Source organism: Panicum hallii, chromosome 1 (genome assembly GCF_002211085.1).
Source record: "Panicum hallii strain FIL2 chromosome 1, PHallii_v3.1, whole genome shotgun sequence".
NCBI lineage: Eukaryota > Viridiplantae > Streptophyta > Magnoliopsida > Poales > Poaceae > Panicum > Panicum hallii.
Genome location: NC_038042.1, coordinates 30,528,472 through 30,544,412, shown reverse-complemented (window position 1 = coordinate 30,544,412; position 15,941 = coordinate 30,528,472). Strand labels below are relative to the sequence as shown.

The 15,941-nt window shown below is 44.7% G+C and overlaps 2 protein-coding genes across 5 annotated transcripts; both read left to right on the top strand.

The window, feature by feature from the left end:
* Nucleotides 1-2,008: 2,008 nt before the first annotated feature.
* Nucleotides 2,009-5,642, top strand: LOC112879011 (leucine-rich repeat extensin-like protein 3). Of its 2 annotated transcripts, XM_025943327.1 has the most exons (4): nt 2,009-2,572; nt 2,676-2,773; nt 5,165-5,233; nt 5,329-5,642. In XM_025943327.1, the coding sequence occupies exons 1-3, from the start codon at nt 2,173-2,175 to the stop codon at nt 5,228-5,230; spliced, it is 564 nt and encodes a 187-aa protein (XP_025799112.1). In that variant the 5' UTR covers nt 2,009-2,172; the 3' UTR covers nt 5,231-5,233; nt 5,329-5,642. The 2 variants fall into 2 exon arrangements, with proteins under 2 accessions (XP_025799112.1, XP_025799111.1); XM_025943326.1 differs by lacking the exons at nt 5,165-5,233; nt 5,329-5,642 and adding an exon at nt 2,940-5,144.
* Nucleotides 5,643-7,531: 1,889 nt separating this feature from the next.
* Nucleotides 7,532-11,158, top strand: LOC112903209 (U4/U6.U5 small nuclear ribonucleoprotein 27 kDa protein). 3 transcript variants are annotated; one of them, XM_025972451.1, is made up of 4 exons: nt 7,532-8,244; nt 9,939-10,004; nt 10,223-10,490; nt 10,565-11,133. In XM_025972451.1, exon 1 carries the CDS (start codon nt 7,628-7,630, stop codon nt 8,231-8,233), a length of 606 nt encoding a protein of 201 aa, XP_025828236.1. In that variant the 5' UTR covers nt 7,532-7,627; the 3' UTR covers nt 8,234-8,244; nt 9,939-10,004; nt 10,223-10,490; nt 10,565-11,133. The 3 variants fall into 3 exon arrangements, with proteins under 3 accessions (XP_025828236.1, XP_025828241.1, XP_025828228.1); XM_025972456.1 differs by lacking the exon at nt 9,939-10,004 and having other exon boundaries at nt 7,533-8,244; nt 10,223-10,310; nt 10,412-10,490; nt 10,565-11,158; XM_025972443.1 differs by lacking the exon at nt 9,939-10,004 and having other exon boundaries at nt 7,534-8,244.
* The last annotated feature ends 4,783 nt before the right edge of the window (nt 11,159-15,941 follow it).

Genomic DNA, 15,941 nt, shown 5'->3' with positions numbered 1-15,941 from the left:
AATAATTTTCTAGACTAGAAATGGACACTATCTCTATTCTTTATAATTATCTTAATTCTTTTTACTCTTTAGGATCTTTGACATTGAGTTTAGCTATCACTTTTTTTTTATCACGGGGAGTGTAAATTAATAACGCCGAAGAAGTTTTCTTGTGACAAATGAAGTGATGAAATTTTGGATATTCAATTTTGAGATTTAGATGTGTTCAACATATAAAATATTTGGTTGCAAGGATAGGACATGTTAGCAAGGTACTCCCTCCGTTCCTAAATATACGTCATTTTCGTTTCCCGAGAAACAACTTTGACTAAATATATATTAAAAAATATTAATAGTTGTGGTACATAATTAGTATTATTAGAAAGATCTTTAAATCTAGTTTTTAATAAATCTATTTGGGGATACAAATATTGCACGTATTTTCTACAAATCCAAGTCAAATTTGTGGCACGCACACCAACGATGACAGTTATTTAGGGACGAACGGAGTACCAAGCAATGACGGTGGCCGATTTGAGGCGGCTCCTACTGCCATTCAAGACAATGTTGCATAGGTCATTAGGGCAAAACGTAGACTATAGGACGATGATAGCTTCATATTTAGATAAAAAAATGTCTGGATTCAGTTTGGAAATGTGATCGCCAATGAGCAAGCATAGTGGCAGTTGGACACGAGAGCTGAAAGCATGTTCATGTTTAGATCACGCAAGAGGTCAAGGAAAAGAGTAAAATAATTAGCTATCCTTATACTCTTTCCATGTTATTATCTAGGTCCATAAAATCCTAAAAATACATATTTGTGTTTCTAAACTTTTTAAGTGTGCCACTAAAAGCACAAATCACCCTAATCAACACGAATTTGTCAATATTGCACTCAAACACCGGCTGCAGCTAGGAGCACGGACAATGACATGGGAATGTTTCAGCCCCACTCCATGCTACAGTACCATATGTATGTGTAATTACTTGCTAGTTAGCATGATTTGAATCTCAAGTGATACACTTAGCAAGTTTAGGGAATATGTATTTCAATAACAGCACTATCGGGTAAGTCCAAGAACCGCTAATCTATTTTACTCTAAGAAATATGATGTGAGAGAGGGAGAGAGAGAACATGAGTGTGTGGCTTGCTTTTAAGAATTCGATGTCTCATGTCATGTATACCTTTTTTTTGGCACAATTGATGGTACTTGTGTTGTATTGCCTTTATGGTGTAAAAATAAGCTTATTTATTTGTTTTTGCTACACTACTGAAGTTTTATTTCTCAAGATTTGATAGCTCTCATACTGTAGATATTATAAACAACAAGGAAAAAGCTAAATCAGATCTATAAAAATTAGCTATTATATGATATTTAACGAGTTAATCATTCTTAAAAAACAAGCGCAACATTTCACGGGAAAAGGAAAAGTAATGGAGGCACAAAGCTAGTGTAGTGAGCAACCCGCTGGCCAGCTACATGCCCTATATCCCACAGCATCCCCTACAGTGTCATGACACTGCTAATCCACTCAGACCCCAGGGGCAGAACCGTAATCTTGCATGCCCCACGCCATCCCCAGTAGATCGACTCTTGCGCGCAAAGTGGGATCCAAGGACAAAGTCCCTTTACCGTTCCCACCTCACCACCTTCCCGTACACACCCGGTCTTCGCACACCGCAACCGGGCCCACCACAACTTTGCCGCTACCGCGCGGGCCCAACCTGACGCTCCCGTAGCATAGAAGTCCGTGGACGCGGTTCAGGCAAGCGCAGAAGCAACGCGAAAAGGCGCGTTATTTGAGAGGGGAAAAGGAGAGGGTGAAAATACGTGCGTAAAATCTCGTGCGCGTGCACCGAGTCTCCAGCGCACCACTCTGGACCCACGAACTCTAAGGCCACTGACCCCGGGACCCACCGAACGGGACTCATGGACTCCTTGGAAGGCGCGGTGCCCGGACCACCCGTGGCCAGCGCTAAAAGTCATGTTTCTTAACTGAGGAAAAATATTAAAAAAGTGGGAAATTTAGGAAGCGAACAAAAGCTCCGCTGCCTTGTCTGCAATGGCGTCTGGGGCTTTTCCCACGAGCGCCCCTCTCTCGCTCTCCTCCCCAGGCCACTAGACGCCGCGCTCCGCAGCGACGCCGCCGCCTGCCCCAACCCAACCCTAGCTCCCGCTTGAGCTCAGGGCGATGGGGTCCTCGTCCTCACCGTCGCCGCCGCCACCGCCCATGATCGGGAGGGCCGGGAACCTCACCGTCTTCATCACGCCGCCGTCTCCCACGAGCACGCCGCGGGGCGCGTCGCGCACCCCGCCGCCGCCGCCCGAGTCCCCGCGCTCGGATTTCTCCACGCCGACCCCGCAGAGGGCGGCCCCGTTGCCCTCCCCCTCGCCCTCGCCGCGCAAGCCCGCAAACCCGGCCGCGGCTCCCGCGGTGGTGTTCACCCCACCCCCGCCGCCGGCTCCCGTGAAGGTCGCGCCGCCGCCGGTGCAGGTGCCGCCGCCTCAGTACGAGAAGGCGTCCGCAGGGGGCAAGCACGACGGATCGACATTCGGCTTCTTCTGGGACGCCGTCGCGCGCGTCCAGGAAGGTGAGTGAGCCGCATTTCGTGATTTTGGTGGATTGTTTATTTTTTCTCTCTCGGGAGATTTGGGGGTTCTCATGCTCGGATTTTCTCGCTGTTGTGGTCGCAGCGCACGCGAGCCTCGACGAGTACGTGGCGAACTGGTTCGGGTTGGATCAGTCCAAGTACCAGTGGGCTCTCAACGACTACTACGAGGCTACCGGCAAGGTGAGTGCTCTTCGATTTCTCCTCTGCAGCAGCATGGCACATTTCCCGTTCAATTTCGGTTGGAATTTCGTTCGATCCGTGTCGTTTCGTTTGATTTGCTCGAATTGGTACTCTGATCTGGATCTATAACACTGATGAGATACTGTTTTGTCGATGATGTCTGAAGGTGGATGGAGCATTTGATGTTTGTGTGCAGGTCGATGTTGGTTGGTATGATTCGTGTGTTCTGGCCTTTTCTGTAGATAGCCTCGTGAGCTCTACATGCAGGTGCTAGACTTGGAGCTGTCCCTACGACCTTTGCCTTCATGAAAGTGCGGATGAGTGTCTTCTCGGTGTTATAGATGCTTGGAGTGTCTTGTGTGGGTGTTAGGTGTTGTTTGGGCCCAAAAAGGCTTTTGTGTTGGAGAATATATGCAAAGGGTGTTTAGATGGTGGTGGTAGTGGTGCTTGTTCAGCAAAGCTCAAGTCAATCCCTGTCTTGCAATATCTGTAAAGGTTGAACCAAAGATAGGCCTAAAACTCAAGGCAAGAATATATACCTAATCACCCTGTATTTAGTAACTATAAGAATGATGGGCAATTATGTTGGGCTATAAATTATACACAAGAATGGACATATTGTCTAGAGTGGGACACTTTGGAGCTTTCGAAAAGTTGTTCCCTGGTTTTAACTTTTGTGCACTGGTGCTTTTTGTTAATTATTGTCTCTCAACACACATAAGTGCATTACATGGTGAACTGTTAAAAACTCTGATGTCAATAGAGTGGGTAGCAAAAAACTTATCTTTGATACAATGATGTTTGCATTCTAGGAAGCACCCCTGGCACTACTGTTGGCATTATAGTTATTGTTACCCATTAAGCATTTCTGCTACTGAACACTGGACAAAACTCCAAATTTGCAATAAAGGTTTGATTGAGCAGTGTGATGCAGAAAATGTGCAAATTATAAATATGTGTTAAAATTTTGGTAGCTGTTTTTCTTGAGTTTTAAATGAAGATGACTTTGCAAACTGCAACAGTATGTGAGGAAATTCACTTTATTCTCCCTATGTGTACTGGATAAATCTGCTAGATGCCTAGATGGGGATGGTAGCTGAAGCTACACTATTGATTGAACTAGTTACAAACTAGGCTCCAGCATGACTCTATTTAATGTTTATATTGAACTTTACTCTGCACCATCTTTTGGTTATATTGTTGGCATCTCAGTTCACCACGAGTGCATGTTACATTTAGACTGTAGCCCTTGTCTAGCTAGCCAAGCTTTGTACAGTATACGCCGGTTACTTGCTTTACCCAATAGTTCTCGTAGTGGTGTAATGTAGCTACTGATCATCTATGGTTGTAATTGCCATCTCAAACCTCAAGATATCTGCTGGTGACTGCTTTCAATGGGTGAATGATAGATTCACAATACATAGTAGTAGTTACTTAGGTCATAGCCTCATAGAACTAGCTTTGCTTCTTAGGTACCATATTTCAATCCTCATATGTTCAATTGACTTATTTTCGTATATCTTACTGACATCACAAGCATAGTACTTACATGATTTCATGTTTCTTAGGATGTCCTGAAGATTAGGATATTTAGGGCTTAATGCCTTCTGTATTTTGACTTATCATAGTATTTATGATGAATGGAATAATGTTATGATACCAAAATAGCATTATTGTTTTGTCAGTCCAGGCTTTAAGACAAAAAATGTCAGAATCCTTGAGATGCAATAAAAGTAGCATATATCTCAAATCTGTGTTATATTTACTACCTGAGTTTTCTGTTAACTTGATATGACATAAATTTATTTTGTTTTCCCCTTATTTCGTAGATTTGAAAAAACGTAAGCATCCAGATTTGTTATGTTGATACTGTCTAAAATTACTGACTTTTCCAAGATATAGAGGAATAGTTTGTGCTTTTTCTCGATCACAGCACTATAGCATTAGCATGGTAATGAGCTCACAAATTCATATGGCTCCTGCACTGAGACTGAGCTTTCACCTAGTAAATAGTGATGAGCTAACCAAGTCAGCTGCCATCTATCTTTCAATGATATCCACCTAATTTTTTTATGTAAATTTGTTTGAACACAAAATTAAGAAATGCAAGTTTTTTTTGTTCCATCAGTAGAACCTGATATGGTGTCCTTTGTCATTACCTGTTATCATACGTGCATATGATACAGCAATGTGGTAGAGTTTTCTAATTTCTTGGTTGACTATCAGTGTCCTAAAGTGTTAGGCACTGGTCGGATGTTGGAGTGTGCCTTAGGCGTCCGATCTCTGAAACACGATACTTAATCCACCATTTTAACAAATAGTTAGCATGAGCATTGGAATTTTGGTAGGTAAGATTACATATTTTCTGATGCCCCACAAACTCCATTGCAGGAAGTGGATTATGTAAAAGGTGGCAAGCCGAAGGAGCTTACTACTACTAAAGTGCAAAAGGTCTGAAAGGTAAGCAACTTGACATGGTCAAAACAGAAATTGCCTTTTCCCCCTCTCATTCCAATCTAACTGATCATTTACACGTTATCTGTCCGCCTTTGCAGCAACTTCGTTTTGCGTTGAAGATGTGTAGTTAGCAGCGTATGTATGGGGATGCATGTTCCATTTGTTGCATTTTGGTGGGGGCCTGAAAGGTGGTCGTCTCTACTGTCGAAAAACGCCCCCCAGGTGTATGGTCTGTACCGCGCGCACACCAGGCATCTGGAGGCCGCAGCTGAATCAAGGAGGGGGCGCTGAAGTCGTTTTGTTCCGCCGTTCAGGATCTGCTGTAATCCTAAGGTTATGTCAAAACACAAAATCGGTCGCATTTGAAATGGCTAATAGTATTTCTATAAGCTGCCTGTGTTGTTTACCGCCATGATCCTGTGTTTTCCACGGCTAATGCTGTGTGGCGTGCTGTGTGGCCTGCGATGCAAAGCACGCCGTAGATCTCCCATCGTCATTTCCACGGGGACCTGGTCCAGGTAACGTCGGTGCTTTTGAGCTTCCGTCCTGGCCGTTCTGCTGCCCGTGATCGTACACCTGCATTCTTTGTCGCCTGTCTGGATGGACTGGGAGAACGCAGAATTGCAGAGATGAGCACAGCAGAAATCCAGGCGTCGAGGATTAAGTCCTTGGTACGAATGCCGGGTTTTGCAGGGGAGCCCATAATAGAGCATGTGGGATGTCATGGAAGCGGCTAAATAAAACCCAGCGCAACCCAGCTGGCCCTCCCGTCACATGCGATTGGCAAGGTGCTAACTAGCTTAGCACACCCTGTATGTTGCCGGTGCTTGTGTGTGAGAGGTACTTTGGCACGCGGCTCCATGAGCAGCTCCACCACCGGCTCCTTCAGAAGCGTTTTCCAAACAGCTCTAGCATTGAAGGTTTTACGGAGCCGGAGCCATTTTTATTAATTCAGTGGGAGCCGGTGGAGCTGCAAAATGTGGATCTTCCATCTCCTCTTGCTACAGTGCGGAAGCCGGAGCCGCGCCAAACAGGGCTTAACTCTGCATGCATGTGGTTGTTTATCACTGTTATGGACATCATCACACTATTTCTGCATCCCTTACTATTCGCCCATGCACAATGGACACGCCAAATACCAACTGCCTGATTAAATTAATATACCAAATACAGATGCACACAAAGATATCCATGAAGCATGAAACATGGGTATGTTGGAATGCTGGCCCTCGCTGGCCAAACCAAAATCAGGGTATGATCAAAATTAGATCACCTTATACACGTGTGGATGGTGGCCAAGCATAAGTACAACATAATCAAGATGGATCTTGTTTCGTTGATTTAATTGACAAAATACAATAGCTTAAAAATGTAAATTTAAAGTACGACTTATCTAATAGTTTGGTTGTTATCTTGGAGTAAATACACTTTATCCTAAGCTCATGACTTCAGTTTGGCCCGCTAAATTTCTTAGGCGAGCAAATTAGTGATCCAGACAATACCGTGGCTTTGTTTTTTTTGGGAAGAAAAATACCGTGGCTTTGTGAAGGAGCAGTTCTGTTGGTCAAAATATTCTGGGGCTTGAGAAATTTTGACCACAAACCAAGCAATAGCACAACCGAATTCTGACTTGGCCAGGTAGGCTTGGCATCCAAACACACCCCATGGTTCCCCTAGCCCCAAAGCTACGGTGCTCAACACTGGCTAGCGGGGAGCATCATGGTGTTGTGTGATTTTGGTCCCTCCATGTCTAGGCGTAATTTTCACAATGTTTTTTTCTTTGACTGTCTGGGCTAATGGAGTGAATCTTTTCAAAATAGCATTGTTACGTAGAGCAGTGGCAGTTGATTTAGGTCAAACATTTTTTAGGCCAAATATATGGTTGAGTTTAAATTCTATCAAAATGCTCCTTGTCCTCCAAGTAATTTTTGCTGCAAACATTTTGTGCCAAAACTTTTTTTAGACCAAATGCATGGTACTCTTACTTGTACACAGTAATCAAGATTAGGCCATGAAAATCCCTTGCAAATAATTTTACATTTTTCCTTGTTTAGAAATAGAGCCAAAATAATTGGATGAAGCTGGATTTGAATCACGGGAAATGCCTAAAGTATAATAGTAGTAAACTATAGATTTTCAGTGATTTTGAAAATAAATTTTAGAATTTTTAATGATTTTAAGAATAATGCAATCTATTTGGAATTCCCGACGAAAATCATTACACTGCTTTTCGAAGCTCGAAATATACTTGGCCCAAAGAGCTTTTCGAAGCTCGAAATATACTTGGCCCAAAGAGCTTTTCGAAGCCCGAAAATACCGGCCCCAAAGACCAAAAGCCCCGAGAAACCAGCAAACCCTACCTCGTCTCCTCTCCTCTTCCCCCTCCTCGCCGGCGAAATGTCCGACCGCCGCCGTGACAAGGAGAAGCCTCGCGACCGCGACCGTGAAAAGGACCGCGACCTCGACCGCCATCGCGACCGGGATCGCGACAGGGATAGAGATCGGGACCGGGATAGGGATAGGGATCGCGACCGAGACCGCGACCGCCGCCGCGACCGCGAGCGGAAGCGCTCCCGGTCCCGCTCCCCGTCAGCAGATCGGGACCGCTCCCACCGCCGCCACTACCACTCGCACTCCCACCGAGGCCGCTCGTCCCCCTCCCCTGACGCCGGCCGCCACAAGCGCCGCCGCGACGCGTCCCCCGCCGCCGCCGACCACCACCACAGGGAGGACAAGAAGTCCACCGATCCTCCCGCGCCACCCAAGGACGGAGGGGACCCAGCGGCCGCGGTCGCAGCGGTGGGCGACGGGGACGTGGATGCGGAGGAGCTCGAGATGATGAAGATGATGGGCATCCCCGTCGGGTTCGACTCCACCAAGGGGAAGCACGTGCCCGATGCCGACGTCAGTGGCGTGCGGGTCGTCACCAAGCGCCAGCCGCGCCAGTACATGAACCGCCGCGGTGGGTTTAACCGGCCCCTGCCGCTGGAGCGGAACCGCTGAGGATGGGAAAGGTCTGGATCTCTCCCTGTCCCTATGTTGATAGTTAGAATTATTTCAATTAGCATTTAATTGACTAGCTATTGCCGCTCGATTTTGCACCCTGCTGAAAAACATAAGTTGTGGTTCTATTGTTTGTAGAATTTCATGTTGAATTGTTTGGGTAATTTCCAATCTACGAACTAGGAAGTGATTGTGATTGTCTTTTTAGGAGTACTGCTTGCATGTATGACAAACCTGGGCATCTGCTCCCTGGGTAATATCTGGGATGTAATTGTTTTGTGCCCTAATGGTCATGTATTGATTGCCTGTATTGGAATCTGGTGAAATATAGCTATTGAAACTATGGATTACTGTGTTATGGTTAGCTGAGCTACACTGAATGTACAAAACCCAATTGACAGTGTCAGGCAAACTCGTGGATGGCCAAATATCGTGCTGTTTGGCATCTAGTTAGCCTGTCTAATATGGTTAGTGAGTATTAATAATACTAGATGATCATGTTTGTAAATTGAATCTTAGCACAATTATTGAGAGATGGAAGGCGTGGAAAGGTTTAAAACTGATAGAGGGGCGAACTCATGTATGGAGTATGTAAACATAGAAGATTAGCGCCTTACAAGGGGAGGAGAGGGGGTCAAAAGATTGTGACACTGTTAGTGAGTTGCTTACTGATCTGGAGTGATTGTCTACCGATCAGTTCTATAAGTATGAGGACACTTGTATAGGTTGTAGAGACTACAGAGGAACTAATGATGTAGAATATATAGTCCTGGGTTGATGAAATATAAGTAAATAGGTAGTCTGTTAGATCTCTTTTGTTTCTACATATCTTGTTTCTTTATTGTTCTAGTTTTAGCTTAAATTTAAACTCAATCCTGTGGATTTCCGTCCAAATCCCTCCTATCCTAGCTGGTTCCCTGCGGGATCTCTTAACATTTTACACCATTTTTGTTTTCTTGTTGATTGCTTGAGCAAGTGTTCACTTCAGCAGTCAAAGTTGGGGGAAGAAATCATAGCTTACTTCTGTTTTGTGCAATGTGATTTTGCATATCAAATCTCTATAATGTTATAAGACCAACTACAATGGAATAAAGAGAATATATAAACTAATCCACATCAATGGTTTTCCTCCCAAAAAGTTTATTTTATTTTGTATGCTTGGATTTAGATATGGATCTGATGAACATCTAGTATTGATTTTCTTGGATTTGGCTCAATCCAGATCATTTTGAATGTTAAGCAAACCAAACTAGTTTTGTACATAAATCCACTGTACAACTGATTGAAGGTACATAAGAGTTCTCTAGGATATTTGTTTCTTTGGGTGGTCTTGCATAATCTTTACCCGCTTTAGCTAAGGGCATTGTGTAATTTGTGTCTATTTAATTTTCACATCTCACATTTTCTTGATGCTGTTTTTGGGATATGACCTTTGTGAATGCACTTATAAGTTTATCTGGGTTGCTACTTTAGGGATAGAATGTGCATAATTTTATTTCTAATTCAAGAATGCTGGTATGGTGACGGGTTATCTAGATACATGTTTTTTTTCCTGTGGATGCGTTGCACATTTATTCCTGGACCATTTCATATTGTACCTTAAGTTACGTTAAAGTTATATGTGCTATGCCTATTGTGCCTTAAAAGTGAACCACCTAGTTTTTCAGGTTCTCATAGCCCGTCTACATTGAAATTTCTCTTTCAGGGACTTTTCAGACTATTGCCAATCCCTATGATACCTAATAATTCTGTTATATATTAACATTTCCTGGTGAGATGACTCTTATGATGCAACTTTCATGGTAACAAACTATGTTTTTGTCATGTATAGTATTTATATCCCCAGACAATAATACTGTCATCAAGAGTTAACTGTTATTGTCTCTATTTACGTTTTGTTATAAAAGATGATTAGGGTTTAGTTTTTTCGCCAGCTAACTTGTTGGCTATTTCCTGCATAATATCAACTTCTTTTTGTATGTTTTACAGGATCATGTGCCAATGCAAAGATGTGTCAATGTCGGGTTGCGGTTACTCTGTTACTTGGCAGTGTTGGAGATGAACTACTGCTGGACATGTATAACCTTGACGGCCAGTTACTTCGCAAAACTATGTAGACTGATATCCTGTTCTCCATTATCCTTTCTTTGGTCATCGTTTGTTCTGTCGGCATTCCAGGAAACAGAATTTGGTGGCTCATTTTGAAACTATCGGTTTACAACTTTACATGATGTTTCTGGCTTTCTCCATGCAATTGGTGAGCCCCAAGCAATGATTGTGCAGTCCTTTGTTTCTGTATTTCCTATGCTTACATTTGTGTTTGGTTCTTAGCACTTGTTTCAGGACATCAGGCATGCACCACATGGATTGCCAAGCGAAACAACTTATTCATTTAGTTGTATGCTTTGCAATGAAATTATTGGTAATGGTCGTGATTGCAGCAGTGTCATTATAATTTTCCAAGATTTTGCTGAGCTCTTGCTGGAATCTTTAGTGCCAGTTCCATCAATACTACGTAGAACGACTCTGGTAAAAAACGTTAAGTGTAGACTACATTTGATCCAGGATCTAGTACCTTGGCAGATTTAGCAGTTTATGGTTGGATTGTGTGATAGGACTAGTTGCTTATATGGTTTTAGATTTTTATTATATTGATTTATGCTGCAATGGTTTGTTTCACGTCTAACTTCTGCGAAATGACCATAAATTGTCCAATGGAAGGTATGAACTGTGAATTGCAGGTACAGTGCCTTTTTTTTTATGTTGTGTTTAGGGAAATAACAGTTTATATGCTGATGCTGTCATCTTGATACTTCACAATGGCTGCTGTCTTCCGTTGTTCAGCAAACACTTTGCATCTGTGCTGCTGTCTGTTCGAAACATAAGGGTTTCACAAGAGATAACATAGTATGTTTGTTTCCCTCAGTTCTCTCCTGGCTAAAGCCATGCTGGATAGACCTAAGCCATGCTTTTATAACAAGGCCTGCACGTTTCATCATCTGCGTATTGACAGCATAAAGCGTAATTAATCTCAAGATGTAATATTGCACACCACTTTAATAAAAAAAACTAGCAGATGTTGGAAACTTGGAATCGTCGTCTTCTGCTCAAGCTAAATCTGTTGCCAACGAGCCATGTTTGTTGCAAGTTGGGTGGGGTCATATAGCTAAGTTGCAATCAGCAATCTAGGGTCCTGTGTCTTTTCCCTATGAACGTGTCCGCATAAGAGGTTAATGGTGTCGACAAATCTTAGACAAAATTCTTCCAGATTATTGCAGACGTTACTGTTTTACCGTGCATTTCTGGTATCCCTTTGCTTGCAAGTCTGAAAAGGTGAAAGAATCAACTTTGAAATATAAGGTTCAGTACCATGCATCTGAATCTGGATGTTATCTCCCAACTTGATTGGTTCATGTACGTAACAAGCCTTAAAAGTTTCATTACTTGCTTTACACCCGTTGCAAGCTTTCAGCATATGTATCGTTCTACTATTACGCATGTACACATCTAATCCCATGATTTCTCCGGACTTGTTTCACACCCACCTCTTCATCGCCCGGCCCAGGTGGAACCTCAGCGGGATGCAGCCCTCGAAGCCCGCCGCCGTCCCGTCGCTCTGCTTGCCCTTGCGCCTCCGGTCGCGCCGGCCGGCGATCCGCGCGCTCTGCATGGCCGGCGAGGGGCACAGCGGCGGGACGACATCCATCCTGGCGGAGCCCTTGGGCTTCCCCGGCTCGTCCTCCCACACGAACGGCACCCTCCCCGTCGCCGGGCAGTACACCCTGCAGGACTGCCCCAGCTCGTCGCTGCCGGTGGCCTGAAGCCGCGCCGACGACTGCCACATGGCGCTGTCTATCTCCATGGATTTCGACTTCTGATGCTCCATCAGGATCAGGATCGGCTCGGTTTTTCTGGCAAGTGCTGTGTGCTTCTATAATTAGGCAAGGCAAGGCAACTAATTAGGCGATTAGGGTCGGTTTGTGTTCGTGACAATTGCTCCATTAGGAGGTGTGTTTATATAGAGCTGGTAGTGATCGTGTCAGCCAAGGCTGCCTTTTGCAGGTCAAACGCTTGGGTTTGGGGGATGCTGATGTGTGGGCGTGATCTGATGTCAAAGGGTGCCGGCCGGCTTTTCTTCTTGTTCCTGGTGCTTTGGTTTGAAGGTCACGGCGAGGAAAATCAGTAGACGTGGCAGGCCGTTCCGTGGCAGTTACTGTTGTGTGAAGCATGGGAGGAGTGGCGGCCACAGGCCGGGGCTGGCTCTGGCTAGTTAGTTGCTTGCTTGTTTCCTTTCCTTCTGAAAAAAAAGAAAACAGTACTTGATTTGAGGAGGATTACCGTACTATTCCCTCTATCACGAAGAGTGCAATTCTAATTTTTTCAGATATATTAGTGGTGACGTGAAAAGATTCTCATGCCCTTATTTGATCGTCACATACGGTTAGTTTTGGCATGCAAATTAAATTTGACTATTTAGTTAGGCAGGTAGTTAAGATTCAACCTCTAGAATTATATTTTTTATATATATTTTTTAAATATAGAATTGTACTCTTTATACAACGAAGGGTGTAGATTACTTAGGCTGTCTTCAACGGTGCCCTCTAAACCGTTCTCTACCCTATATATAGAGAAGATTCCGTTCTCTATTGCTCCAGCAGCGTTCTCTAAATGGTCCTCTAAAATAGAGAACGCTACAGGTTTCCTCTATATATAGAGATTCTCTCTCCTCTTCTCTATTTTTTCTTTACGTTTTAAATACTGAATTAAATAAAAATAAAATATGTCCATAGCATTTGAGGTATGATAAATACGTACGTATAAAAATTTGGAACAAAATACGTTTCTAATATAGGGTTTAATGTATAGAGAACGAGATTTAGAGAATGTTGTTGGAGAGAAATAAGATATAGAGAAGAGAATTTTGTAGAAAATTCTGTAAATGAAGGATATAGAGAACAACGGTTGGAGATAGCCTTAGAATCCAAAATTGTCCGGTGGGCGCGCCGCGTAAAGGGTTTGAAAACGCAGCAGGTGACCCGTAATCCGATGGCTCGTGAAGGGGACAACGGAGACAAGAGGTGCAGACTTGTCCACAGTTAAAAATGGAATGCAGGACAGATGCAGTGCATCAGTCCTTCAGTTGCGTACATGGGACAGGGTTGAAACTGCTGTCAAGAGAGGTTTCGAGAATGGGAGTTTTGCTTGGGTAAATCGGTAGACACTCAAATCTAAATTACTAATGTTTTAAAAAGCGATCGGCCATAGGTCGGTGGTGAGGCTTTGCCTAGTGCTTTAGCCTGTTCCTAGGCGGTTGTGCTTTTCCTAGTCTCGAGGTAGTATCTGTGTTGAATAGAGACAATTTTTTGCAAATATTAAAATAATAATGTCGGTACATATAGACAGGAATACCTTCTACTAGAATATCCAGCCCGAGGGGTGCGAGGTTATTCGTAACCTTACACTAAGCTTCTGAGCGACAGGACGTAAGACCCGGGCCTAACAACTAGGGGCACAGTCTCCGGACCTCCTCCCACGTACTAGTAGGTCCGGTGCCTCCACGTGCCCGCAGGACGAAGTGCTTAGGAACAGCTACCATAGGCCCGGACCACCGCGGGATGGTCTTGGGCCCCCACGTGTGGAAGCCGGACCCCCAGGGGGCCTGAGCGCCTGGGCCAGCCAAGGGGGCCCGGACCTCCCACCCCACCAGGGAGGGGGTCCGGTGCCGCCATGTGCCCCTGAGGAAGCGGCCGCTAAACCAGCACCGCCACGAGTCCATTGGATACCAGCCTTCTGCGAGAAGCCAGCCCAACCAACCGCATTAAATGCGGGTGGTTGGGGTGCACGCACCCAAGACAGGGCATGGGCTGCCCTCTGACACGTTGGGCAGGTATGGGTGACAGCACGGTAAGCCTGCCAGTTACCGAGGCGGCGCGCGAGTTACCGAGGCGGTTCGCAGGACATTAGGACGTATGGTCACATCACAGCGCCGCGCGCGTGGGTGAAGAGTTATTATGACCTGCTACATGAAGGCTACAATGTGCGCTGCTACAGTGCGCAAAGGCTACATCTCAGCAGGTCAGTATAGCACCTTCTCCTATCAGCGAGAGCTGACTCTACACTGACAGCACGATTCCCCCTACGCATGTCAGCGGCAGCAGACCCTATGCTAGTAAGATGGCACAAGACCATATCCAGACGGAGGATACGCACGGAGGCCGACGAGGAAGATCTCCGGATCTGAGGCATTTAAGGCTCCAATGTGTACGTTATTTAATATATCACCGGGTCCACCTGTCGGGGCCTCGCTCAGTGTACACGCTCCCCTTGAGCATATAAAAGGGAGAGCGTGCACGTTAGAAGGATAGGTTCACACTCACGCAGGGCCAGCAGTTCCTCCCCCAAACTTACAAACAATACATCACACAGTGGACGTAGGGTATTACGCTCAGGCGGCCTGAACCACTCTAAATCCGTGTGTGCTACTCGTGTTCATACGCCTCTAGATTGAGCATTCCTTGACTACCCCCGAACTCATCCTAAGCTAGAATTAGGCGGGTGCATGTGACAGTTCATGTATTTGTAATGCTAGGCATATATTTTGTTAGTGTGAAATATGTGTTTGTTTGTATAAAGTTTATGAGTGTTTATGTGAAGTTTTTGAAAATTTAAAAGTACAAGTTAAAAGGGTATTTTTGTAATTACAGAAAAATCTAGGGTTGTTTTTGCAAAATGTATTTGGATTAGGGTAATTTCAAAATAAGTGAAAGTGGTTTTGTAAACATGTTTTCCTTGTTTTAACCCTAGTAAAAATATATTCATTTATCCAAAAGTTTCATTGGAAATGTGTATGTTAAAGTGTGTAAAATTTTGGGGAAAGTGGTAAAAACAAGGGTATTTATGTAATTTTATAAAAGTATAAGTCCTTTTACGCAAATATTTGATTTACAAAAGTAATTTTCAAAAGTTACTAGGGGCCAAATTATAAGAATGCAGGTAATCATGGCTTACCTGGAAACTTGCATTTAGGCCCAAGTTGTGTGTAAAATATGTAACAAGGACAAATCTTTATAAAACTTAAAATTTGTCCAAAGTTTCAAAATAAAGATGCATACTTTGAGTTTTTGAAATCAAACCCTAAAGCAAAGTTGTAGAGCTTGAAAAGTTGTACAACTTTCATTTTGGTCATTTCTCCATTAGAGCCCTGTATCAGTGGGAAATTAAGTTTTACTTTCAGGCCCTTGAAGTTTTTGCAAATTGCAAACAAGTCCCTGGCGCTCTCCTATTCCTCTTCCTCCTCTGGACGCCTCCTCTGTTCCTCTGCTCCACTGCCGCCGCCGCCAATTTTCCTTAACTCCGGCGTCAGTGCAGGCCCCCTCGCCGCCTCCCTCTCCACCTCAAGCGCCGCCTTATCTCTTCCCCGAGCCTATCCCTTCTCTCCCCGCCCATTCCTGTGCTGCCACGCGTGGGCACCGGCTGCCTGAGCGCCGCCCGCACTGTTTCTGTCCGCCGCCGTGGTTTTCCGGCCGTGCGCCCTCTCTCCCCCCTTCCCTTTCCTATAAATAGCACCCCCGGGACCCATAGAAGCCGTTTCCCCACTCCGTTGCACCCCTCCCACGCTGCAACCGAGATCCCCGCGCCACCGTGCCGTTGCTGTTCTTGCCTCCCGCCGGCGGCCCCTGTTCCGACCGCCTCAAGCCCGGCTAAGGCC